The 25,825-nt window shown below is 40.0% G+C and overlaps 1 protein-coding gene across 1 annotated transcript in view; it reads left to right on the forward strand.

Moving 5' to 3' along the window:
* The window catches only part of LOC122792239 (discoidin, CUB and LCCL domain-containing protein 1-like), a 1,730,428-nt gene that overhangs the window by 1,449,253 nt on the left and 255,350 nt on the right, over positions 1-25,825 (forward strand). Inside the window, exon 9 of the mRNA XM_044059988.1 lies at positions 14,787-14,911. Coding sequence (XP_043915923.1) covers positions 14,787-14,911 — 125 coding nt within the window. The remainder of the gene's footprint in view (positions 1-14,786; positions 14,912-25,825) is intronic.

A 25,825-nucleotide genomic window follows, 5' to 3' on the forward strand; every position in this document is an offset into this window, starting at 1 on the left:
ATGGGAAGCATAATTTCTTTAATAAAAGATGAGAAAGTTTTCAAAGCTGACACTCAGAAAGTACATACCTGATACGGTAGCAATATCCTCACTTTGATGTCAGTAAATGTAACATCATCAGACATAACAAAAAATATGTAAAATATGATTGCAAAATACATGCTGAAATCATAAAAATGCAATCACTAAACATCTGGGGCAATATTAAACATGATTTTAAACTGTGTAAAACAAAATGGGACATCTGTAAAAATGAGATAACATGGTTTTGTTTCACATTAGCACATTGGTCTTACTTGGTATTATGAGATAAAATTTTGCATAAAAAGAAGTTATGTACTCATCATAACGTTCCATATGAGTTGTTCCATCTCGCCTTCATTCTTCACTGATGGGTTCGGAGCCGATTCTCAGCTCCGACACGGCTGTTTAGTAAAGCTCAGAGATTGCCAGTAGCTCGAGACCAAGCCCCTTATCCCACGATGCATTGCTGGAATTACCTCAGATCTTGTTTGCTGCGTGTACCATATGCTAGTAAGAGGACTAATCTCCCCAGACAGGAAGAAACATTGAATAACCAGGATGAAGTCAGTCTCCAGGTCAGCCGTCAGCCAGGTGGGGGAAGGAGGGAGGAACGTGAGAATGAAAGCGAGATGGAACAACTCATATGGAACGTTATGGTGAGTACATAACTTTTTTATGTGAAGTTGCTCAATCTCGCCGTTCATTCTTCACTGATGGGTAGCTTCCCTAGCACCCTAAATGCTGGGTGGCTCACAGGAGTGCATTTTTCAGGACCGTAGAACCAAAGGAAGCCCTGTCCCTGGAGGCACTGTCCACTTTGTAATGAGTGATAAAAGTGTGAGGCTTAGACCAATTGGCTGCAGCACAGCTACTGTCAAGAGGTAACTTGGCTTGAAAGGCCGAAGAAGTAGAGACTGCTCTGGTTGAATGCTCCTTCACTTTATGCAACAAAGACCTAGTAGCAGATGAGTAAGTGTAGGTGATACAATCTGAAAGCCACTTAGAAAGAGTTGTTTTAGCCACTGGTCTACCTTTTCTGGCTTAAGAGAATGAAACAAAAAGTTGGTCTTACTTTCTGAAGTATTTTGTTCTGTCCAGATAGTATCTAAGCTGTCTGTGAAAATCAAGTTTGTGCAGCATGTATTCTAAATTGTTGGTATAGTTGGAGAAAAAAATGGGCAACTCAATAACTTGATTTATGTTCATCTCAGAACATACTTTAGGCAAAAAAGAAGGGTTAGTCCTAAGGGATACTCTGTCAGGATGAAAAATCATATATGGAGGCATGATAGATAATGCCTGAAGCTCTGACACTCTGCGGGCAGAAGTAATGGCCACTAGAAAAATAGTTTTCCATGACAGAAACTTGAGCTCACAAGAAGATGCTGGTTTGAAGGGAGAAAGAATAATACGGGAAAGCATGAAATTCAAGCTCCAGGGAGAATAAGGAGTCTTCACTGGAGGTCTCATGTGAAAAGTACCTTTGAGGAAGGCCTTGGATAACTGGTGTTGCATAATATTCAGTCCATCAATACCTACATAAAAATTAGATATAGGTGCTAACCGGACCCTAACGGTAGCATCTGCAGCTCCTACATGAAAAATCTTGGTCGAGAAAATGGATGACAATAGAGCTTGGTAAGGATCAAGGTTTTTGTTAGAAGCCCAAATGGAAAATCTTTTCCACTTACTCCGATACAATTTTCTGGTGGAAGGTTTGTGGGAAGCTAACAAAATTTGACTTGTGTCATCTGAAAGATTATGAAGCCTGGCTATACAGGGAACTGGAGCAGCCAAGCAGTTAGCTTCAGTGACTGCAAGGAAGTATGGAGGTCCCCTGATGGGTGTGTCAGAAAGTCTGGAACTGGGTCCAGGGTCCACGGATCCTCAAAGACATGATGGTATAGAAATGGAAACCAAATCTGCCGAGGCCAATGAGGGGCTATAAGAATAACAGTCCTTCCCAGCGACTTCGCTTTCTATAAAAATCTGGGTATCAGAGGAATTGGGGGAAATGCATAGAGGAGACCCAGGGGCCAGTCGTGTACGAGTGCATCTCTCAGGGGTTCTCCGGGAGGGGGGATCAGGGCAAAGTAACTTCTGTATATGGTGTTGATGTGGCTGGCAAAAAGATCGCAGCAAGGCTTGCCCCATTTGCGGTAAATCTTGTCCGCAATGTCCTGTTTGAGGGACCACTCGTGTGGTAACAATATTGCCCTGCTCATCTTGTCTGCTATCACGTTGGATCTGCCCGGGATGTGCATTACCAAAAGAAAGCGCTGTGTTGACACAGCCCACTGCAAAACTCTGAGGGCTTCTCGGCAAAGGGGGTAAGGCTTGGTCCCGCCCTGTTTGTTCAAATACCAGACCACTAACATGTTGTCTGTCTGTATGGCAATTGTCCCTAGAGGGAGAGAGTCCTGAAAGTACTGCAACGCCAGAAGTACCGCTCTCATTTCTAGGACATTGATATGCAAATGTGACTCTTGATCCGTCCATGTGCCTTGGGCAGTCTTTCCCTGAAGATGCCCACCCACCCTATCAGGGAAGTGTCCGTGGTCACAGTGTCTACTGGAGGGGGAAGTACAAAGGTGCATCCTATTGTAACATGTAGAGACGTCAACCACCACTGAAGATCCCTCTTGCAAGAGTTTATAATCAGAATTATATGGTCATTGGCAACTCCTGGTAAGGCCATTGAAGAATCCGCATATGCATCCTCACCAATGGAATGGCTAAAATTGCTGCTGCTATCAAACCTAGTACTTTCAAGACCTCTGTGGCTGGAGCTCTGTTCTTTGAAACTGTGATGTGATGTGTTGGTGAAGAATTGATACCCTTTTGACTGGAAGACGTAGAGTGGTGATTGAAGTGTCTAACTCTGCCCCTATAAAGACGATAAGCTGCGATGACGACAAGGCAGACTTTTTGAAGTTGACCGTAATGCCTAAGTGGTTACAGAGTGTCAAAGTGAATTCTGTTGCCTGAATCAGTTGATGCCTGGTGGTGGAGGTAAGGAGCCAATTGTCTAGGTATGGAAACACCTGGAATCCTAGACGCCTCAAGTGAGCCGTGACCACTGCCATACATCTAGTAAACACTCTGAGGGCTGTAGTGAGACCAAAGGGCAGGGCTCAAAACTGGTAGTGACTGGCTCCCAGTCGGAAACGCAGATGATCCCTGAATGGTCTGGCCATTTTTATGTGGTAGTACACATTCTTGAGATCGATCGAGCACATCCAATTGTCCTTCCCTAAAAAGGGGAGTATGGACTGAAGTGTGACCATCCGAAACTTCTCTTTTTTTACAAATTGGTTCAGTCTGCTGAGGTCCAAAATGGGTCTCCAGTCCCCTGTTTTCTTTGGAACCAAAAAGAATGTTGAGTAAGTTCCGAATCCTGTTTGGTCTGCTGGGACTGGTTGGATGACTCATTTTTTTCTAGCAACTTGCGGACCTCTATGGTTACTTGTTCCCTGTAACTGGGTGGAACATCCGGGATTCTCTTGACGGGAATGGGTGGAGAGGAGAACGGTATGAAATACCCTCTGGAAATGATGCTTTGTACCCATCTGTCGTTTGTGATATCTAACCAGGCTTCTGGGTTCAAAGATAAGCAACCCCTGACCACCTCCAGAGCAGGACAGTCGGGCCTCCTCTCAGGAGCGCTGATAGGGTTGGCCAGAGAAATGATGTCTGTCACCCTGTTGTGGACACCTTTTGCCGCGAGAGCTGCGTCTTCCATTATTACCGCCTCCTCTGCCCCTGGAGGAAGGTTCTCCACATGTGTCCTGAAAGGCTCCTGGGGCTTTACGGAACCACATCTTTCCTCCCCTTTGGCCTTTGTGGTAAGGTCGAGTAGGGGTAGAAAAGCGGACTCCGACGGCAGACAGTCTTTCCCTCCTGTTCACATCTGGTCAATGTTTCCTTTACCTTAGGTCCAAACAAGGATGAGCCATCAAATGGTGTATTTATGAATGAAGACTTGAAGGGCTCAGCAAAAGAACAGAGGCGCATCCAGGCATGCCTACAAAGAGCAACCCCTGCTCCTGCAGCCCTACTCGACCCATCTGCTGCATATGATATGAGACGCATGGACGAGTTCGCAGTGGAATTAAGGGTAGCAAGCTGGGCAGAAACCTTGTCATTGACATCTGCAGCTGCAGCACCCTGAAGAGCATCTCCCAACTCCTTAAGGAGGTCTCTTTGCAGTCTGGTGAAATGGGTCAGATAGTTCAGTGATTGAAGGGTGAAAGTCACTGAACTGAACATGTGTTTCCCATATCTATCCATGATCCTAGAAATCTCTGTTAGGAGAATGAATAGACGCAGAAGGTTCAGACAATTCCTTCTTGGTGGCTGTCGCCACCACCATGGCATCAACAGGGACTCCCTTAGACAAGAAGGTTTTATCCGCTGAGGCAGAGATAAACTTATTCGGCCTCCGAGGGACAGGTTCCATGGACGAGACTCCCATGCCCTACGAGAGACCAGTTGCATAAGCTCATCGTAGGGTGGAGACACCCAGGAGGTGGAAGGTTGAGACTCAAAAGCCTTCAGAAGAACCAACTCATCCTCAGTAGGGTTTTTGGACTGCCAATCACCACTCTGCCTAAGGATCTCAAGGATCTCTGCGAAGGAGATGTCCTCAGAAGGGGATCGAGGGGACCCTTCTGACTCATCCAAGTCAGTGTCAGATGTCAGTGACTCCTGAGGGGAGTCCAAGTGCCTCCTCTTGCATACTCTCTTTCTGGGAACTTCCTCAGTGGGAATCTCTGGGGAAGTCTCTGAAGAGCAAGGGATGCCCATTGGGGCTACCTGAGGCTCTGGGTCTCCATGCTTGGGGTGGCCGACGGAAGCAGAAGCAGACACCGGCACTTTAGGGGAAGAAGATGCCAGACCTGGTGATGAGGAAGTCTTAGGAGACAGTACTCGCCTCATGGCTTCGAAGGCATCATGGCTCCAATGAGAAGGAGTTGATGGACCCGAAGGAACCGTGATCCCCTCTCGCATCAATGCCGTGGGCTCCGAGCCCGAGCTAGGAGCCGAGCTCACCCGCGCCGAGGCCCCGAGAAGAAGAGTCAGCACTGACAGGTCAGTGCAACTATCCTCCCCGGACCCGACAGGAGAGTGTCTGCTCCTAGAGTCCCCACTCGGTGCCGAGGAAGTCCGAGTAGATGGAGCCAATGACACTGGGAAAGGTATTGGCTCCAAGGCTTCTACAACCATCAGGTCAGTGTCTTCTGGCTCTGAAAATCCGCTACGGCTCCGAGGAGGAAGCAGTCAATTTCTGGGTAGTAGTCTTCGGTTCCGACACCTGGGTCGGAGCCAACAGCAATTTAGCTAGGTCTGGTGCATTTTAAGAGCTTCTGTACCAGCTGGTCCATGTCCGAATCCGAAAGACTAACAGAGGACCTGGAGGAATGCACTGATGGTGCAGACTGGAGTAATGGAGAAGGAGGAGATTCGGAGACCGGTTCCGAGGCAGTGTCCCGGGACCGAAAGGAAAAGACTATCGGTTCCGAAGGCTGTGGAGCCGAAGTCACAGCACGTTCCACGTTCTTAGACTTCTTTGACTTAATATTTGAAGTGGATTTGGAGGACTTCGATGACTTGCTGGCTCCATCCTGGTCAGTCAAAGCTTCCACAAATGCGTGCTTAAGAAGACCCCGAACCATGAGCTTTCTCTTCCTCTCAGCAAGCACTCTAGTGGAAAAGGAGTGGCAGATACTGCAGGACTCCTCTAGGTGCACCTTACCCAGACAATGAACATGTCCGTCAGTGACAGACATCTTTTGTCCACAGTCAGGACATTTTTTGAAACCATACTTAGGATGTCTGTCTTTGTCTTCTGACATAATAAGAAACACATTCTATCACCTTTAACAAGAAAGCAACTAAGAAAATACACACACAATATTAACAATGCCCAAAAGGCCACACTGTGTATATATATATATATATATATATATATATATATATATATATATATATATATATATGTATATAAATCTAAATATATATATATATATATAACCACACAAGAACTAACTGTATATTAGTCAAAAATACCTAACTATAAAATTGCACTAAACTACACTACTAAAGGCCGAAGCCCACACTAGCAAAGAAAGGCCACTAAAACTAACGAGGCCCAAAAAGATAGTACTATTCTGGATAAGGGAAACACTAAGCAATAGAGTAGATTTGAAATATATGAAAAATTTTTAAGAAAAACTTGCTATTTCATTGAAAAAGTCTCGAGCAGAGCTGGAAGCCAAGAGATCAGTGCCGTGGCAATTCCAGCAATGCATCATGGGGTAAGAGGCTTGGTCTTGAGCTACTGGCAATCTTTGAGCTTTGCTAAACAGCTGTGTCGGAGCCGAGGATCGGCTCCAAACCTATCAATGAAGAATGAATGACGAGATTGAACAACTTCATATCAACTTATCTTGAATAGATAATCCAGCCCTTAATTAAAATAAATACAACCAATTGAAGACCCTTAGAGAATCAGACTAAAAAGTTGCAGAAAACATCATTAAGATGAATTAAAAAAAATAAAACAAAATTGCAATAAATAAGAAGTCGGCATAGCTATGAAGAAACTGGTATCCATCTGTTAACAATGAAGTCAGGTGAGGAGGAGGACTAGTATCAGTTTCCTCACATCAAACATATTTAAAGATAAACTGTGCATCTTTTCTTTTCAGAATAGGGGTTGTGTTACAAACCAGATTATCTAATCTCAACTATTATGACTGGCAGTAGAAAAAATATTAACACAGATTCATGGCAGCCAAGCTATCTGAAGGCCAGTAGGCCATAAGCTTGGCAATAAACCTATGAATCTGTAAACCTAAGTACACATAAATGTTCTTTCAGCTTAGTAACATTTTAAGAGATGAAAACCCCATGATGGCTTATACTTTTGTCTCTAAAAGATGTATACTGAGTTCATCTAGGCCATGTGTGAAGTGGTATGCTTCTATTTAAAAAAAATGTTTCTTTTCACATGCACTTCCTCAGAGTTTTGCAGATGTTCCTCTGGATTTGCTCTAGTAATTGGTATATCAACCAAACAACTGTCAGCCTATGTCACGTTTCATTCTGCATGTGTCATATTAGATTTAGTAAACGTCCTATAGTTCTGTGGTGCAAACAGCACTCTAAAAGGTTTTTGAAATGTACTTAAACATTCTTTTCCGGGTGTTTATGATCCAGTACATCTTGTAATGATTCCGCATTATTGTACTATTTATTGTACTATTGTGTCAACGTCTGTGACTTATTAGGTTAATCTGTACTATCTCCTCTTCCTTCTACTACTCCCACACCTATAACACTAGTATAGGTGTTCTACTACTCTGTCATCATTCCTTCTATTTGGGGGTTGCAGTCACAGCACATATACTGCACGGTTTGCCTCCACTACTTACTGTTAGCAATATTCTGTTATCGATGTACATCTCAGTGTACTTTTAACATTTTTCTGTGTTGGTGTTTGCAGTCACAGTACATACACTGACGGTCTCATCTCCTCTCCTTCTACTAATATCAGGTATAGATTGTAGTCTGCTGTCAATTTTTATATAGTTGATTATTAAATATTTCTATATTAAATATGTGTCTATTAAACATTTCTGTATTACTTCACAGTTACATAAACTTGCTTCAGTATATTATTAGAAAAACTTGATTACGTGCCTTTCATGCGAGATTGCTGATTTATGGCACATCGCTCATTGCCCTTGTAGGTTATGATATTTAGTGCCTTACATGCTGCATCCATTACCTGTACATATCTTGATGTTAGTGGCTGTAAAATACAGTTAGTGTTCTTTGTTCTTACTAATATTTTATGTATATGCAAAAAGGACTATGGTATAATCTTGCTTTAATTATTTGTTAATATGTATACATACTGGAATTTTTGTTTTCCTTGGACCTTCACTAAAATTAGGCCGCAACCTAGTTGGACATCACTAAAACATGGATAAATAAGTACAAAAATAAATAAATACTTAGATAAATAAGCTTGTATCTGACTTTGAAGACTTCTGACTGACAACAAATAATAAGTGAATAAAAAAGTTCTTATCCCCTTAAATAACACATATACCACTTATTCTGAACATTTCATAGGAGTTATATTTTTTCTTTCAGGAGTGTGTTTATTTTCTTTTTTTTTTTGTACATTCAACCACTGCTTAAGAAATTGGCCTGTGCTGAACAAAATCCTCTTTTGGCATCTGCAGAAACGAGTAGTAGTTACAGTTCCCCTTAATATAGAGTTCTTTAAACACATATTTATGGTTAGTAAGCTACGTTTGCACAGCATGAATTTTAGAATGTATGTGCTTTATTTCTTACCAGTTTGTTAATTTTGTTCAACAAGCATCTTATGAGCAAACTTGGTCCAGTGCCTGCATTTGCTATAATTGTAAGGTTTTGTTTTATTACTCAAAGACAACTCTCACATCAGCAACTCAAGAGTATTTTTATAAGTTGTCAACACAGTATCAGTTGAGTGCAAGTCTGCATTATTTAATTTCCTGGATTTTACCTTACCTATTGTATGGCACTGTTTTAAGCAATCAGCTACTTTCAGTAGTTTCATTTATACCAGAAATGGCTTTACGTTCCTTTCAAACTGTAAAAGTAAATGTCTATCCTGTGTGTTTCCATCCTCCACATTAGCACCTTATGAGTAGTAAGCACTAAACTTATCTTCAGTTCTTTCAACACCTGCTTTTTCAAATATTATTTTTTTTTAATTTGTACATTGTTGTTACTTTGTATGCATTTGTACCACATGCTTAGCATATGTTTCAATTCAAGTTAAAAGTTAATGGCTATGTCAGTGCTGTGGCACAGAGCAATAAAGTTCTAAGTGTAGCCAATCCAACCTTGTTTTGATCAGTGGCCTGGGCATCTGAAGCATTGGCAGCTTTGGTTTAGTTAGGTTACACTGAGGTTAAGGCCAACTAGACCTGTTCACGATGAAGAGCATTGGGATAATGGTCTGCTTGACTGCTACAGTGACAATTTTGCATTTTCCTGGTTGCAGTTTGCAAGATTCCTCTCCAGATGCAAAGAACATTGTTGTTAACCGTGTCAAGTGCCTGGAGTTTGTTTTATGGAATCTGCAGAGATATACAAACTGAAGAAATCACAGGTCACTGCATTCACTACATCTCCCACAAATCACACTCTGTTACTTAGAACTAAACCAATACATTGTACACTAGAGTTAAACCTGCTACATCTCACGTTTTTCATCAGTGCAGCTAAAACTGCAGAAAACCAGATTACTGTTAAATAAAAACAATGATAACAACACAGGAGGCTCAGATGCAAAAGTTTACTAGTGTACACCAAGAGGCAAAAAACCATACAAGTACAGAGTTTTGTCTGACATGATGCAGGAAATACACAATTTTATATAGTCTTACATTCAAGCTGTGCCCACCTTACTGACGTGGTTAGTCACAGGGCACCTACATCACTATGGTCTACAATATTCTATTCATAAGAAAAGCTGATGTACATTTTAAAAAGTTTTCCCATGGGAATAATACAGCCTTGCAAAGCACCTGGTTAGTTATAATGTCTTTCTGTAAATGTTACTCTTTCAAGGTTTCAGGCCTGTTCGAATACAATGGTTGGTTCAATCTTGTAATACACTTCTTTGTTCTTCTTGCAACATTACTTCAGCAGCTGTGTCTTTATCTTGGTAACATTTACAAGGTCAATTATCCCAGAGGAAGGAAGAAGATTTTCAATGCTTTATACATTTAATTTCCTGACCCAACAGATAATCATTAGTGAAAAACATAAGCTTGCTAAGCTGGCTACTGCTAGGGTCAGAGTTCAAATACACTGCAGCTCCAAAGCTTCAAGCAATTACATGTAAAATCATTCTTATTGCCATATTGTAAATAGAATAAAATGCATTATATACTATTTGCTTTTAAACTAGCACTTTATACATGTTCAAATACATATTTTTCTAACATTTTCCTCCCTTTTAATACTTTTTATTCTATTCAGAAACATAAACAATGTTATATCGTCCCCTAGCCTTCTCCTTTAAGGACTTTCAACTAGGCAAGTCATTTAGTTTATATTTCGGAAAAAGTTTCGTCTGGAATCAATAGTTCCAATTCAATGTCTTGGTACAAAGTTTCAGTTACAGATATATCAACAAAATCTTTGACTAATCTTTTCATGCAGGGGATCCCACAACAGACACATGCTCCTAATAGGAGCAGACCAACACAAATAGCAATCAAAATATTCATTAGGATAGAACCCCACCCACCAAACAGACTCTGGAAAAAGTTTGTCAGTGGGTTTGGGCCTGGTTCAGTCATGGCCGATACCTGCTGTATTACCTCTAGGTGGTCATTAATCTCGTGTTGATTGTCTGGTATGAACGCACAGCATTCTTTGATAAGCGCGCACGTACCACCTCACGCCGCTAGGGTGAAGTCAAGAGCCATTCGATTTTGTAGCACAACAGTTCTCATTGCATTCAGTTCATCAGTCACTAGTTCGAGAGCAGAGAAAGTTGCTTTACTCATTACTTCAAGAAGCTTCGACAGCTTTCTCAACTCCCAGATCGATTTGACTGCTCCATATGCTGGAAATATTCCAGCCCAGCATATAACACTGTCACTCAAGTCCATATGAGTCAATTTTTCTTTATCTTTCACGGAATGATGGTTCTTCCAACCAGCTTCGATTTTTCCCACTGGATTTACAGGTTTTCCGATTGGATCTTCAGGTTTTCTGGCTACATCTCTTACATTTCGTATCTTACCTAGAGGTAATTCTGTAGTATGCCTTATAGCCGGAACCAGATAACCCAAAAAACAACTGCCGGACCAATTCTCAGGTAGCCATTTGTATGCCTTTTTCCCCACAAACAAAATAACAGTTTTCTACTTTAGTACTGATGCGGGTTAATTCTGAATGAAACATTTTCTTGTCTATAACAGACAATTGTTTATGCAAAACAGGATTTCTCTGCACATCGCTTAATGTTGTTTTCATTAAGCTCAAATATGAATCATAATTTGTGTTACAAACAGTGCCTTTATCTTTAGCTTTAATATAGCATTTATAAGATATAGTTATGTTGCAGTTACTCCAACCCACTTGGAGTGTATCATTCTTATAGAAACATACAATTCCCCTCTGTGTAATAGGCAAATACAATGCAATTTTGTCCTATGATCTTACAGATCCTGTATCAAAAAGTAAATTCTCCCAAGTCTCATTTATCCCCAAGGGGACAGCGGACATCAACAGTCCTCCATAAGCTGTTGGTATAGCAGTACAAACCCAGCAATTTGAAATGTTCATAGTCTCTACATATACACGCTTCATAGCTAGGTATGTGTTAAAGTTTGGATGCCAGTCTATAGACAGTTCATCACGTTTTTCCACTTTCACTTGTGTGGTTATATGTAGGAAAAACCACAACAAAAGGAAGGTCATCACAATCATAGTCAATAAATGCATAGTCAACAAGATGATTAAACAATATCTTCGGGGTTGATCTGTATTTTTACTCATTTCGCTCTTGGCCATCCTGCCTTTGTTGTGTATCAGTCACAAAATGTTTATCAAGTTGAAAATTCTTTACCGGTTTACAGTGCGTCAGGTGGACCCAGGACGACCTCTCAGCAACTTTGACTGCAGTAGGAGTCGCCAACAGTACCTGGTACGGTCCTTCCCACTTTGGACTCGTCCAATTCTTCCTCTTTGTAACCTTCAACCACATTTACATTTGTCCTTTGTTTGTTTGCCTTTCCTGATGATTTCTGACTTTCATCACTATCATATAGTCAGTCCTCATCACCTTTATTTTCTGTAGTCACCTTTTTATTTAGCCTGCAATCCCTTGCTAAATGTCCTTTCTTTCTGCACTTAAAGCACTCACCTTTCTTTTTTCTCTCTTCAAAATCTTCTGACCTTTTATCAGATTGTCTATTTCCCTGGGTATTTTTCTTACCCTTTTTACCTGATTGTATTACAAAGACCTCAGCTCCGTCTTCAGCTGTGAAGACTTGTGTCTTCTTTTTCTTTTTACTATTAAAGTGTCTTTCAGCATGTCTAGCATATTCAAGTAAGGCTTGTAGCCTACTTGTTCGATGATCTATCATATGCTTTGTAATAAAGCTACTGATAGGTGCAATGCAACCTTTCAAAAACGCATTTTTCAGTTGCTGTTCATACAAGGTATCATGTGTTTGATTTTCAGGAATAGTTATTGAAACATTCCAATAATCTACCATAGAACCCATCTACAGTTTCATTCTCCTGTTGTATGCATTGGTTAATGCAAGTCCAATCTGCTCTAGGTTTCCATTTTTCAGAAATTCGGTCTGTAAGACCTTTCACTCTGTTGTCTAGTTCTGCGTCACTATGTGGGAGTGGTTTAAGCTCTGCATTACGAGGATTCCAGGTGCCACAAATCATGTGCCAGTCTGGACCCACAATCTGTCTAACTACTTTTTCTACTTCTTCCCCATTCAAGTGGTAACTTAATCTCATACCTTGCAAATCTAGTAGAAACTTTGTGTAATTAACGTTTGGATGGGGGATTCCCTCTGTAGCTTTTCAAATATCTTCCGGTGTCCATGGTCTATGTACTAGAAGAGTTGGGTCCTGCCCTTCCTGTCCTGCCTGAGGATTTGGTACCTCGATTAGTGGACAGATTTCTTCCTCACTCTCTTCTAGTGTGTTTCTCCCTACTTGATATAAGTCTGTGTCCCCAAGTGTTTTACGTGTCCGGGACCTAGTTTCAATAGGATCTCTAACAAATGGTTTTAGTGCTCTTGTGACTTCAGGATAACGTGGAGGTGGACCCGCTTGTCCTCCTGCTTCATATCCTGAAAAAGGCATTGGAGGGGGTGGAGGAGGAGGGGCCATCGCTATTACTGTATTATTATCCTCTTTATCTAAAAATAACGTCTTAGCATTTTTAGTTTTTTGCTCCCTTCGGTTTACTTCCTCAATCCACCTGTGTGCCTGAGGAATGCCTAATCGCTGTTGTTTTTTTGCCTGACCTTCTGCGTCAGATTTAAGCTGTTTTAAAAGTTTAACTAATGAAATTTTATTTAATTTACCGTCAAATCCGTATTTATTAACCCATTTTGTATAATACCTTACATTATCAGCCCGTTGTAACTGCATATATTTTGCGTCATCAGTTAGGGGCGGATCTCGCGAGTTTTTAGTGCACTGATTTCCCATTCTAAAAGAAAATGTTACGTAACCCTTTTCACCACGTAGTATTTCAGTTCCTTACACAGTTTATCTAGAATAACTGCCTACCTTATTCTGTTTCGCTGATCTCTGACAAAATATACAGTAATTTTCTTTTGTCCCTGATCTGTATAACAAATCTCTGACAATGACATTTACTGTAACCTAGTCCCTGATCTAAAACAGAAAAAAGGCAAATATCTTCCTACCTGAGCCTCCTGGGTCGACCAGTTCGAGACCGCTCTTCGGCCGTAGATCAGAAAGTGGCCAGCCTCTCAAAACGACAATTCAGTCGGAGGTCTTTGTGTTTCAAGAAGAATGGTTTCGGTAGCTTCTCCTGCGCAGTATTCGACCACCGGCACACTCTGATCTGTAGCTGTCTGAGGGCTTCCGGTCCGAAGGACCAAACTGTTAAATAAAAACAATGATAACAACACAGGAGGCTCAGATGCAAAAGTTTACTAGTGTACACCAGGAGGCAAAAAAACATACAAGTACAGAGTTTTGTCTGACATGATGCAGGAAATACACAATTTTATATAGTCTTACATTCAAGCTGTGCCCACCTTACTGACGTGGTTAGTCACAGGGCACCTACATCACTATGGTCTACAATATTCGATTCATAAGAAAAGCTGATGTTGTACATTTTAAAAAGTTTTCCCATGGGAATAATACAGCCTTGCAAAGCACCTGGTTAGGTAACAAAAATTCCACTGGAGTCACCACGAGGAGAACGATCACTGGAGATAAAACCTTCTTTATTAACGAACAAAAACACAAGCGCTTTCACGTAGCTGTACTACGCTTCTTCAGGTGGTTAGTTATAATGTCTTTCTGTAAATGTTACTCTTTCAAGGTTTCAGGCCTGTTCGAATACAATGGTTGGTTCAATCTTGTAATACACTTCTTTGTTCTTCTTGCAACATTACTTCAGCAGCTGTGTCTTTATCTTGGTAACATTTACAAGGTCAATTATCCCAGAGGAAGGAAGAAGATTTTCAATGCTTTATACATTTAATTTCCTGACCCAGCAGATAATCATTAGTGAAAAACATAAGCTTGCTAAGCTGGCTACTGCCAGGGTCAGAGTTCAAATACACTGCAGCTCCAAAGCTTCAAGCAATTACATGTAAAATCATTCTTATTGCCATATTGTAAATATAATAAAATGCATTATATACTATTTGCTTTTAAACTAGCACTTTATACATGTTCAAATACATATTTTTCTAACAATTACATATGGGCATTTTCTCATAGATGAATCTAATGTTTGTTTTTTTTTTCTGCTGTGTAAGTGGAAGTCAGTTAAACTATATCTGATATTGTTACAGATGCTTTCCTCTCTCTCTCCTTGATCAGCATACAGTAGTTTTAATTCATCTTTCAAAGTACATAGATATTTTTATTAATATATAGATATATGTATTTACATATGTATGTACATGACACAGTCTAATTTGTTTTCTATCCATCTTTTTCAGGGATTATAACTCAAGGCTCAAATGACAGGGAATATGACTTCTATGTGAAATCATTCAGGATCTTATTCAGCAAGGATGGGATCAACTGGAAGACATACAAGACATCCAGCACAAATTATGTCAAAGTAAGTGTCTTGTGATACAAGGATGCACCAATGGACAGTACTAAATGTACATTCAGGATAGTGACATGGTTAAATGAGTTATGATCACAAGACCTGCAGTGCTGCAGGGTTTTACAGATATTGTCCCTTGAAAGGGAATATTATTTTTTATGTGAGCTAATAAAGCTTCCAACATAGAACTGCATACCAGGCAACTTATAAAGCTTATGATCAGAAATTGATTCCAGCTGCACTGTTAGGTGGTATTAGAAAAGGAAACAATGCACATAGTACTGACCAACTGGCTTCTGTTGATCATATCAATACTACTTTTTTGGTCAGCTTTGAAGCATTTAGTAGCACTTATCATTTGTGGTATAACTGTAAGCCAGTTTAAAACTGCAGCAACTGGGGAAGGGAATCATATGGCTGACATACAATGCTGGGAAGATGTAAAGGCTTTGGTGTACTGACTGAATGTTTGGCTGTCCTTGTCAGGAAATTCAACAGGTGATGAATACTGCAACAGAGAAAAGGAGGACATCTATTGTTATTGTAAGATTTTACACAACTGTATATTTTTTTGCCTCAAGTTGAAGAAATGTTAGTCCTCGACTTAAAGTTGATGGGGGGGGGGGGGGGGGCTGCAGATTTGTGAATGGCACTAGGTGCCTTTATAGCTAGCCATTATAAGTGCAGCATGTCTGACACTGTCATAGATTTGGGAATGTGCGCGGGCGTGTCTAGCTTTATGTGCATTCTATAACCATTGAGTAGTATCTAAATGCCAGCAGTAATTTTTTCTTACTGAATCTTTGTGTTTCTTTATTTTATTAGAATTTTGATATAGTAAACATTAGAGGAAATTGATAAGATTGTCCTTTGTGTGCCGCCAACTTTTCAAGGATTCATCTTGCATAACTGGCAAGAAGAAGAATGAGGGAAAATAATGTAGAAATTGCACAGCAGGTGCAAGTTAGTGTTCTGCAGACATTAACATAGATAGTTGAGTGAATATTGTAATTAACAACTAATTGAGGCATATTAAAAGTGCTTTTGCTAACAAAGGGTATATCAGTTATTTTTATTAAGAAATCAATACTATGGTGTGATTTTTAGATGCATGTTATAAGATGGTATAAGTACTTTATAGAAAGAGACTAATTGCTGAAATTTTATACAGCAGTTTATACAAAGAATAAGAGATTACCAGATTTATTTCCCAAGGTCATATGACATCATAAAATATATCTAGAGCATCGGATGGAAGATAACATTATAGAGGCAGAATTACTTGATGTACTGTATGGCTCCAAGCTAAATGGCCCACAAAGGTGCTGTCCTGAGTACCTGAGGAGACCCTTCACTAAAACTGAGCTTGTAAGAGAGGAATGTTACTTTTAACTAAAATGAAAGGTTATTATTATAGTACAAGTTTATACAGGATAAATGTCAAGAAATTATCCTGTTGTGTGAATGATGACAGTGTCTTTGATGAAACCACTGAGCGAATTATAATATAGTGCACTTTTACTATATGCTGTTGTAGTTATAGCATTACTGCATGTGTAGAACCAGTAATATTTTTGTTCATACAGGTATTTGTACAAATATCTATAGGTTTACTGGCCTGACTACTTACTAGTGTATTTTTTATCACCCATGTGCTTGCCTAGTAGTGTGTCACATTTTTTGGTGCTGGCGAAAATTTTAATCTGTTGTGGGATTTCTTCCCATTGTGTTAACAATTCACTCATTTACCAGTATAATGTCCCGTTGTTCTTTGTACATCTTTGTAGTGTAAGGGCACAACCGTCCTTATTATCTGTAGCCTGTGGTAATCAGAGGAAGTTAGCCCTTTTCTCTTTTGTTTTATGTAGCACTGAGAATATACATCTTCAGTCTTTATTTCTATGTGAATGTTCTCATTCCTTTCACTTCTTATGAAGCACAGATGTTCATCGTGCATACAGCTGCAGTCATAACAGATGGGTTCTCCTGCCGTCAGGCGGGTCCTCGGTTGGCCGAATTCCAAAGTCTAGGTCTGGCGTCGGTTGTTGTCGCTTCTTCCGTGACGTCAGTGCGACAGGGGTATAAAAGAACAAGCCAACGCCATTTTCTTCAGTCTTTCTTGCTGCGCAGTGCCCGAAGCAGAAGCAGTTCGCAAGTGCCAGTCGGCCAGCTCCTGAGATTACGAAAAATTTGGAAACCGAAGTCTTCTTAAAAGCTAAGTACCCCGTTGGGGAAATTTTTCTTGCCTCAGACGGATGTCAGACAAAGTTAATAATTGTATTTCGTGTGGGAAGCAAATACCGCATAAGGATTTCCATTCCCTCTGTATACCTTGTTTAGGCCCAGACCACGACGTCCCGGTCTGTCGCTTTTGTGCTACATTCAACAAACGCACTGTTAAGCATCAGGTGGAGTTCGCCCAGCATTTTTTTGGGAAAGCATTTAACTATACCATGTCGTCGGATACTCCGACTCTGGTTTTGTCTAAAAAAACGCAAAGACAAGGACCGACACTCGAGGTCCGTGGCCTCTACCGACACCACGCCAAAGCCGACTACACGTGGTCCATTTCTCAGCGAGGCGCCTACGCAGTCCCTGATTACCGACGACACATCTTTGGCGGTGTCTCCTGTACCCGAGGTCGCAGGCTCCTCGGCCCATACCCCGACTACAGATACCGAAGCCACTCTTGGCATTGAAACACAGAATGTGGACAGGTCCACCTCCACTCAAGGTGTCTTCAGACCTACCTCTTCTTTCTCCATCAAGGCTTTCACCAAGTCTAAATCAACCATGCACCCTAAGAGACCAGCTACACAGGGCCCATCTCCAGGCCCCATGCCTAAGAAACAGATGCTTAAAATGGCTGAGGATTTAATTACTCTAATCAGAGGTTCTCAGCCACCTCCGGACAAAAGGCCCAGAGTGGAGGAAGATTCCCCCTCCTCTGATCAGGGCTCCATTATTTCAGAACACTCTGATGATCAGGAACAGTCTTACTCCCCTTTTGAAGACTCTGATGCAGAGGAGTCTATTCCTTCTGTATCCCCCCCTGAGGATTACTCATTTGGGGAAACTTTGCATACCTTAAGGGAACACTTCCACTGGGAAGGCCAGGATTATTCAGATTCCAAGAAAAGGCTCAGGGAATTTCTTTTGTTACCCCAGCACAGGCCTCTGGCTATACCTCCTGTCTTGGACATCCTAGATGATGTTTACTCGGAGGCCTGCCTTAACCCGGACTCTCTACCTCCAGCTCCAGTTAAGCCTGACAGGTACTACAGGGTTCCTGACTCACACCAATTTCTATACAAAAGCCATGCTGCTGACCAAGAAACCATCTCACAGGGGCCCAAGGGAGTTAAGGCCTCCATTGCCAAAAATCCATTGCCTTCTGAGAGAGATTCCAGATCCTTAGAAAGGTGGGGAAAAAAGGTATATACCTCGGCTACCTTAACCATGAGGGCCTTAAACTGTCAGTTTCATATGCTAAAATACCAACAGTTTCTGTTATCTCAATTGAAAAGTAAAATGTCACAACCTGAACAACCAGACTTGAAGGAGTTGCAGGATTTGATGCATAGTGCAGAACAAGTGGGTAAACATACCTTACAATGTGGTTTTGATGCTCTAGAGGCCTCATGTAGAGCTGCTGTTACAGGCTCAGTCATACGTAGGCATGCCTGGCTCAAGGAACAAGCCTTGCCTGATCATGTCAAAGCTAAATTACTAGACGCCCCTCTTCAAAAGGATGTACTATTTGGGGCAAATGCTGAGGAAGTATTATGGAAAATGGAGGAAAAGGCTAAATCAATGCAAACTGTGAAATAATTTCTGCAGGTTCAACCCCCACGTTTTAGTAGAAATTGGCCTTCCAAAAACTGGTCCTTTCCTGCCACAGACAGACCCCAAAGAGGCAGATACAGGCGCCCGAGGGGCAGAGTACAATCACAAGGATCGTACAGAGGCAGACAATGGCAAGCTCCTACACAAAGAGGAGGTGAGGACAACTCGCAATCTTTCAGAAAGCAAACCCAATGACTTTCCCCTTTGCATGCCAACCAGGTCTCAAATGGCAGCCCCCTTAGGAGGAAAGCTGGCACTATTCTCAAAAAATTGGCATGTTGTCACAAAGGACAAATGGAATCCTGGACATTATAAACAGAGGCTACAAATTCCATTTTCATACCCTTCCAAAAATGAGAGGCATGCCAAACCTGCCACACAATCAAAGGGCAGAGGCACAAAAGCAAATTTCAGATCTTATAAACATGAAAGCTATTCAAGAGGTACCTACACACGAACAAGGCCAAGGTTTTTATTCCAGGCTATTTCTGGTGCCAAGGAAGGGAAAAGATTGGAGACCTATTTTGGATCTTTCCATCCTAAACACATTCCTACTTGTACCAAAATTCAAGATGCTCACTCTACAGCAACTTCTTCCCATGCTGGGCAAGGAGTCTTGGCTGGTAACATTGGACCTCAAGGAGGCATACCTGCATGTCCCAATCAGACAAAATTGCAGAAGATACCTCACATTTCTTGCAGGTTCAACCCATTATCAATTATCTGCATTGCCCTTTGGCTTATCTACTGCAACAAGAGTATTCACGAAATGCCTGGCATCAGTAATTGCCTACTGCAGACTTCAAGGGATACAAATATACCCTTATTTGGACGACTGCCTGATCCAAGCGGACAGCAAGCACATTCTTCTGAAACATCTGGCTTATGTAATAATGTTATTAAACTCTCTGGGATACACAGTCAACAAAGAGAAATCAAGGCTAATACCCTCTCGGAAGATAATTTTCCTGGGTGCCAATTTGGACACAAACACCCAGATGGCCTACCTCACGCCAGAGAAGCAGGGGCAACTAATTCAATATTTCAGAACACTGGCAAATTGCACCATCTACTATAACAGCACACGTATACCCAGAAAAAATGTTCTCCATTGCACACTGGAAGAAATCACTGGCAGCATTTATCCCAAATGGTATTCTCAAAATTCTGTACGTGCCAAAAGGAGTACTAAAGGTTGTTAGCAGTGAAGATTTTCGATCAAGCAAAATTTGCCAAAATGAACTCTCTGCATCCAAGACAGAAAAAAACAGTGGCATTTGGCATGAGAGCAGTGACTTCTTTTGACTGTACGCATTGGATGATGAGGTCTTTTCAGTGCTCTGTTCAAACTTCATGGAGCAGTATATATTCTGATATAATCTGAGCTTTTCTTATGAGCCATGACCATGGAGGATACTCATTCAGTAGGTTCATCAACTGGACAAATTATACCCTGCTGCACCATTTTATTTAGCTCAGCCTTGACTCTGTTCTGCATAGGCACTCAAACTTTTCAGGCTGGTCTGACAGCTGGACAGAACTCTGGATCTAACTTCATGGAGTATACAACTGGTAGTTTGCCTAGTTTGTCTTCGAAAAGATCAGCATAGGTAGAAAAAATAGACTGGGTGAAATTAGAACAGTGGTCTTTCAAGATTACATGGTGCACTTCATTATTAAGTGAAAGTAGTCCCATTTCCAAACAGTCTCTCTGGCCTAATAATGACTGTACATGCCTTTTGACCATGTAAAATTGCAAATCATAGCTGTTCCCACCAGAGTAACATAAAAGCACTATTCAACCTTCAGTTTGAATTTCTTCACCACCATAAGCAACAAGCTTTGCACACTTTGCCAAATCAAGCTTCTCACCAGCACATACTCTAGCAAATGTGTCTGCTAACATGATTGCACTTTGAACCTGTGTCAACTTTGAGCTCTGTGGATTTCCCATTTATCCGAACACTACAAAATATTTCATTCTCTGCCCATAAATATACTGCATTGACTGTTTCATTAAGCACAAACACACCATCAACATAAAAAGTAGGGTCACAGCTTTCTAATTGATCAGCTTGACTCCTTGAATGTTATCTTTTAATAAAAGAATGCCCCTCAAAATCTTTTGAAATGATTCCACTTATTGCTTTTTTTGACCAAACGCTAAGCACTTTTCCTCTTTTAGGTTCATGATTTGCACCACAATTATGACAGTTGACTATGAAATTGGATAGAGGCACATTCTTTGAACTCGGTGACTCACTCTTGTGCTTCACTGAGACTGTGCACACTCTGGAATTTGCTACAAAAGTACAAGGTTTCTCAGTGACTGTTGCAGGGCATACAGTTGCTACAATGTTCTTGGGTCTGTTTCTTTTAACCATGTGCTGCATACTATCAACATGAGCACTAGAATATACTGGAAGCATGCATTTCTCATTTGTAAGCAAATTTGTGTGCTTTTCTGTGAGCTCATATATCTGACAAATCTCAATGGCCTTATTCAAAGTTGAATCACTGTCACAAAGCAAAATCCGTCTTACAGCATCTTCTTTAATACCATACACAAGTCTGTCTTTTACCAACTCATTCCTTAAATCACCAAATCTGCACAGTTTAGCTTTATTTTTCAAGTTAGTTAGCTATAGTATGCTGCAAAAGTTATCCCAGGCTTTTGATCTTTTGTGTAAAATAAGTGCCTTTCCATTGTAATATTCATCTGGGGGTTACACATGTTTCTAAATTTATGTTTTAAGCACTTGGGGTCTTCCCTTGACTCAGCTGGTACTACTATATGGTGGGTTCCCCCTCCCCTGCAAATACAGCAGGTGCATGCACAAATGAACGCTCTCTTTCTATGGCTTCTGAACCAGCTAAATTAAGCAGAATAAATGCCTTTATAATGTCATCTTTATCAGAAAATGCAACTTGTATAAAAGTATAGTACTCTTGCTCAAACACTGTCCAGTTCTCTGCAACATTGTTATCAAATACAAGTGGAGCCGGTCTACAAAATCCTTCAGTCATGACAATAAAGTATGCCCAAACACAATGAAAAAAATGTCCCTTGTAATTATATATGAATATGCACACACACAGCCAGTACTTGTAAGAACATTCAAATGCACAATAAACTCTTTGAAATACTGTACTTTGTGAAATATGCTTTGAAATGGCTGTATTTTGCAAAATAACTGTAATATAATACTGCACAAACATGTGAACACTTTGTATGCCTTGGATATCTTGAATATTTATTTTATTTATTTATTTATTTGCAGTTTGTTAATCGGGAAAGTCCATTGGGCCGAGATGAGCCCTTTATCAATGAAGGCCGGGGGAGAAAAGCTCCATGTACATACATACATGCAAAGAAAAAAATCAACAGAAATTAATACAGAATATTACAAAAGCAAAATCTTGTCAATGCAGTGGTGGCGCTGTGGTAGCATTGTCACCTCACAGTAAGACGTTGTCCTGTTTCGATTCTCAGTTAGAGCGTCTTCTGTGTGGAGACATGCGTGAATGGGCGTACCTTCGTTGAAGGTTGTGCGTCAGAGCTGGCAACTCGGCACGTAAAAATCTACTGCCAATCATTATCGGACCAGAGTTCCGCTGTGGCGACCCCTAACCGGGAAATGCCGAAAGACACAACAACAACAAAAGCAAAATCAACAGAATAGCTTTAATTAATGTGAAAAAATAGCTTATAGTGAAAAAATATTGTCATTTTCCTCATTTTATACATTTTATGCGATTCTGACTTTATTTCAAATATTTTCCTTAGTTATTTTAATATTTTTTCAGTATGTCGCAGTTTTGGACATTTCCTTTAACTAGAAATTCGTTTTGAGCATTCTGAGTGCTTCAATTTATATTTTGTGAATGAGAAATCATTTAAGTAAGCTTTAAATACATGAAGTACGTTTCTGGCCTTTTTTGAGAGTTATATGTGCAGTAGGGACGATCCATTCCTGTATATTCCTCCAATATTAACTGAATGTCTTCTGGTCTTGATTCTGGATCCCATTCTGACACCATGTCACTCATCTTGTTTTGCTATTAAAGACAAACAGGCAGGGAATTTCCTTTATATGCTTTATTACACAGAAACACATCAGGATGGATAGCAGCAGTACAAAATATAAACAAACTGATTAACTGAGAGACTACACATGCTTACATCTCTACAAAATGCTCAGTATGTATATGCTTGTGCAAGCCCCTAGAAAGCTTCTTAAAGGTATGCATACATATTGAGCTGAACTATTTAAGCTTAAAAAGAACTAGAGTTTTAAATAAGGGAGTCATCTACTTTTTTGCAAATATCAAAATGTAACTCACCAATATTTTTGGTCCTATGTGAAGATCATCATTATTGGCTCTCAGAATTTCCAAACTCCTATTGTTTACCCTCAATACTGTATGTCATGTCAGTTATCCTTTTATTAGATGGCATTTTTGTTTTAGTCTTATTTAATTTAAATGTATTATGTTCTGATCATTTATAAACCTGTGAGGTTGTTGTCATACTATGTAGCTAACCTTTCTGCAAGTTAATTCAGTATTTATGTATTCTATGTATTTGATATGGCTTTAGAAAAACGGAAAAGGGTGAGTAAAACAATGCAATGTTTTAGTGACTAAAAGGGGGGATGAGAAAGGAGATTAAAAGTTAAAGGGTAGAATAACTGAAAATGTTGTCTCTCTCAATTAACAGAATAATATTCCATTGGGTAAGTGTAAAGGTAAACTAAGCAAATTATTTTTTAACAGTGTAACTTGCCAGTACTGTGTAAGAGCACAGTATCACTTGATTAGTGCATTGGGTGATACAGTGCTCTATCATGAACCAGTGAGGTGACACCTTTGCTGTTTAAGTGATCATTCAGGAGTTGGTTGTAAACTCTGTTCTTGAATACTTTTTTGCTGGATAATTTGTCAATTTATATTATTGTTTTCAATGTGTACAATGCAAAAAAAAAAGAAAGAAAAGAAAGGTCTGGTCTATAAGACAAAATATACAAAGAAAACATAATACTTGTTAACTAAAAATAAAATAACACAACCAAACATTTTGCTGAGTTTTTTATAGCACGGTTTGATATAGGAGCATTCTATGTAACAACTCAGTGGACTAATCTGCAAGGTATTTCCTTAGCAAGATTTTCATTGTTTATAACCAAGTACTTAAATGCTTCAAGGTGTCTACTATGGTCAAAAAAAAAAAAAAAAACACTAACTTAAAAGCATCATGAAGAAGTTTACATCAAATTATCCTAGGCTTGTTGTAAATTGGACCTGGAGTTTTATGTTATATTCAATTACTTTACTTGAAGAACTTGATGCGTTCTGTTTAAAATCATCATCATCAACAGCTCCTTTTTACCCATTCTCTACATAGGTTTTGGGTGTCACATCAACTGTTGCTACCTGTCTTAACTCATTACAGCCTAGTGACATCTCCATGTGGTTTTGCAGTGACATTCTACTGATATCTCTAGGCATCATATATAGCCTTTCATATTTGCATTAATAATTTTAAAGCCATGCTACATACAAGCTATTGAAATATTTCACCTTAAAGCTTAAATGATGTACAACACAACTACACCAATATTTGAAATGTGTTTAGTGTTGCTTAAGAGATTTTAATTGTTGTTCATATACATTTATTTATATTGCCATAATTTTTATATTTGTAAATGTCGTATCAACTGAGTAACAGACATAATTGCTTAGTCTCACATGAAAGCTCTCAGATGGATGAACAAAATGCTACTGACAAGTATGTGTGTAGCTTGAGTAGTTGTTTACAGTATATTAAAAATAATATTTGCTTTGTTTATTATGACATAATATCCAGTTTAAGGCATAGAATGTAATGAAAACTGTTACTGTATTTTTTGAGAGTGTATTGAACAGTTTGTGAGTTACATTTCTTTAGTATTTTGTATGGCTGCAGAGATATGAACATGTGCTTGAAATGTGACACTTAAGACTGCAGCAGATCTTCTGTCACACAGTCCATCCATCCATCACTTGGCTGGAGATCCTTATTTCCTCTTTCATTCTTCCTGTCTCTCCCATAGCTTCTTCACAATTTCACCTTCTGTTTTCCTGCACACGTGGCTAAACCACTTTAATCTGTTCTCCTTAACCTTCTCTGCAAACTTCTTTTCTCTTCAACCCCTCCCCCCCATATGTACTTGTTAATCTGTTCCACTGTTTTCACTTCTATCTCAGTTTTCAGCTTCTGATTTCCTCCATTTATTTCCTTGACTTCTGGCTTGTCTGTGCTCAGTTTCATCCCATGTGCCTTCAGTTTTGCATTCCAATTCCTTATTGTGCTGAAGTTCCTCTTCCGAGACCACATGTAGTGCCACATCATCTGCTTACAGTGGCTTTGGTAATCTGTCCTTTTTGACCTGTTTGCTAATGTAGTTCATAAACAATATGAAAAGAAGAGGAACTGTAGATGAACCCTAATGCACATCCACTGCCACTGCCACTCCCACTGGTGACCCTTCCATGAGTTTGAACAGTATTCATAATTGTACCACTGGGATCTTGTACATAGCCTTCACTAATTCTACAAGTGTTTTTGGGACTTTGAACCATCACACAACTGGCCAAATCAGCTTTCTCGTAACTTTGTCATATGTTGAGTGCAAGTCTAAAAGTGCCTAATTGGACTCTTTCCTCATTTCCAGTTTCTTCGTTACTGTATGTTTCACTGTAGGTATTGGTTCAATTATGATGGATCCTGATCTGAATCCAAATTGCTCATCTCCCAGCTTACATTCTACTGTTCTGCATATTTGTTTATCAGTCACCCTCTCCAGCACTTTTTCGCAGTGTGACGATAGCTTGATATTTCTTTGCTACCCACTGTTGTGAATGTCCTCTTTATTCATGCACACTGGCATTAGAATGCTTATTCTTCAGTCATGTACAATATACCTTTCTTTCACTACTGTGATTATGACATCCATGAGCTATTTCGCCCCTAACTTGGCCAAGATCTTTATCATGTCTGCTCTGAATTCGTCTGAGCCTGCTGCTTTCCCTGACTTC

The sequence above is a fragment of the Protopterus annectens genome, chromosome 1.part2, assembly GCF_019279795.1.
Source record: "Protopterus annectens isolate FY-2018-M chromosome 1.part2, PAN1.0, whole genome shotgun sequence".
NCBI lineage: Eukaryota > Metazoa > Chordata > Ceratodontiformes > Protopteridae > Protopterus > Protopterus annectens.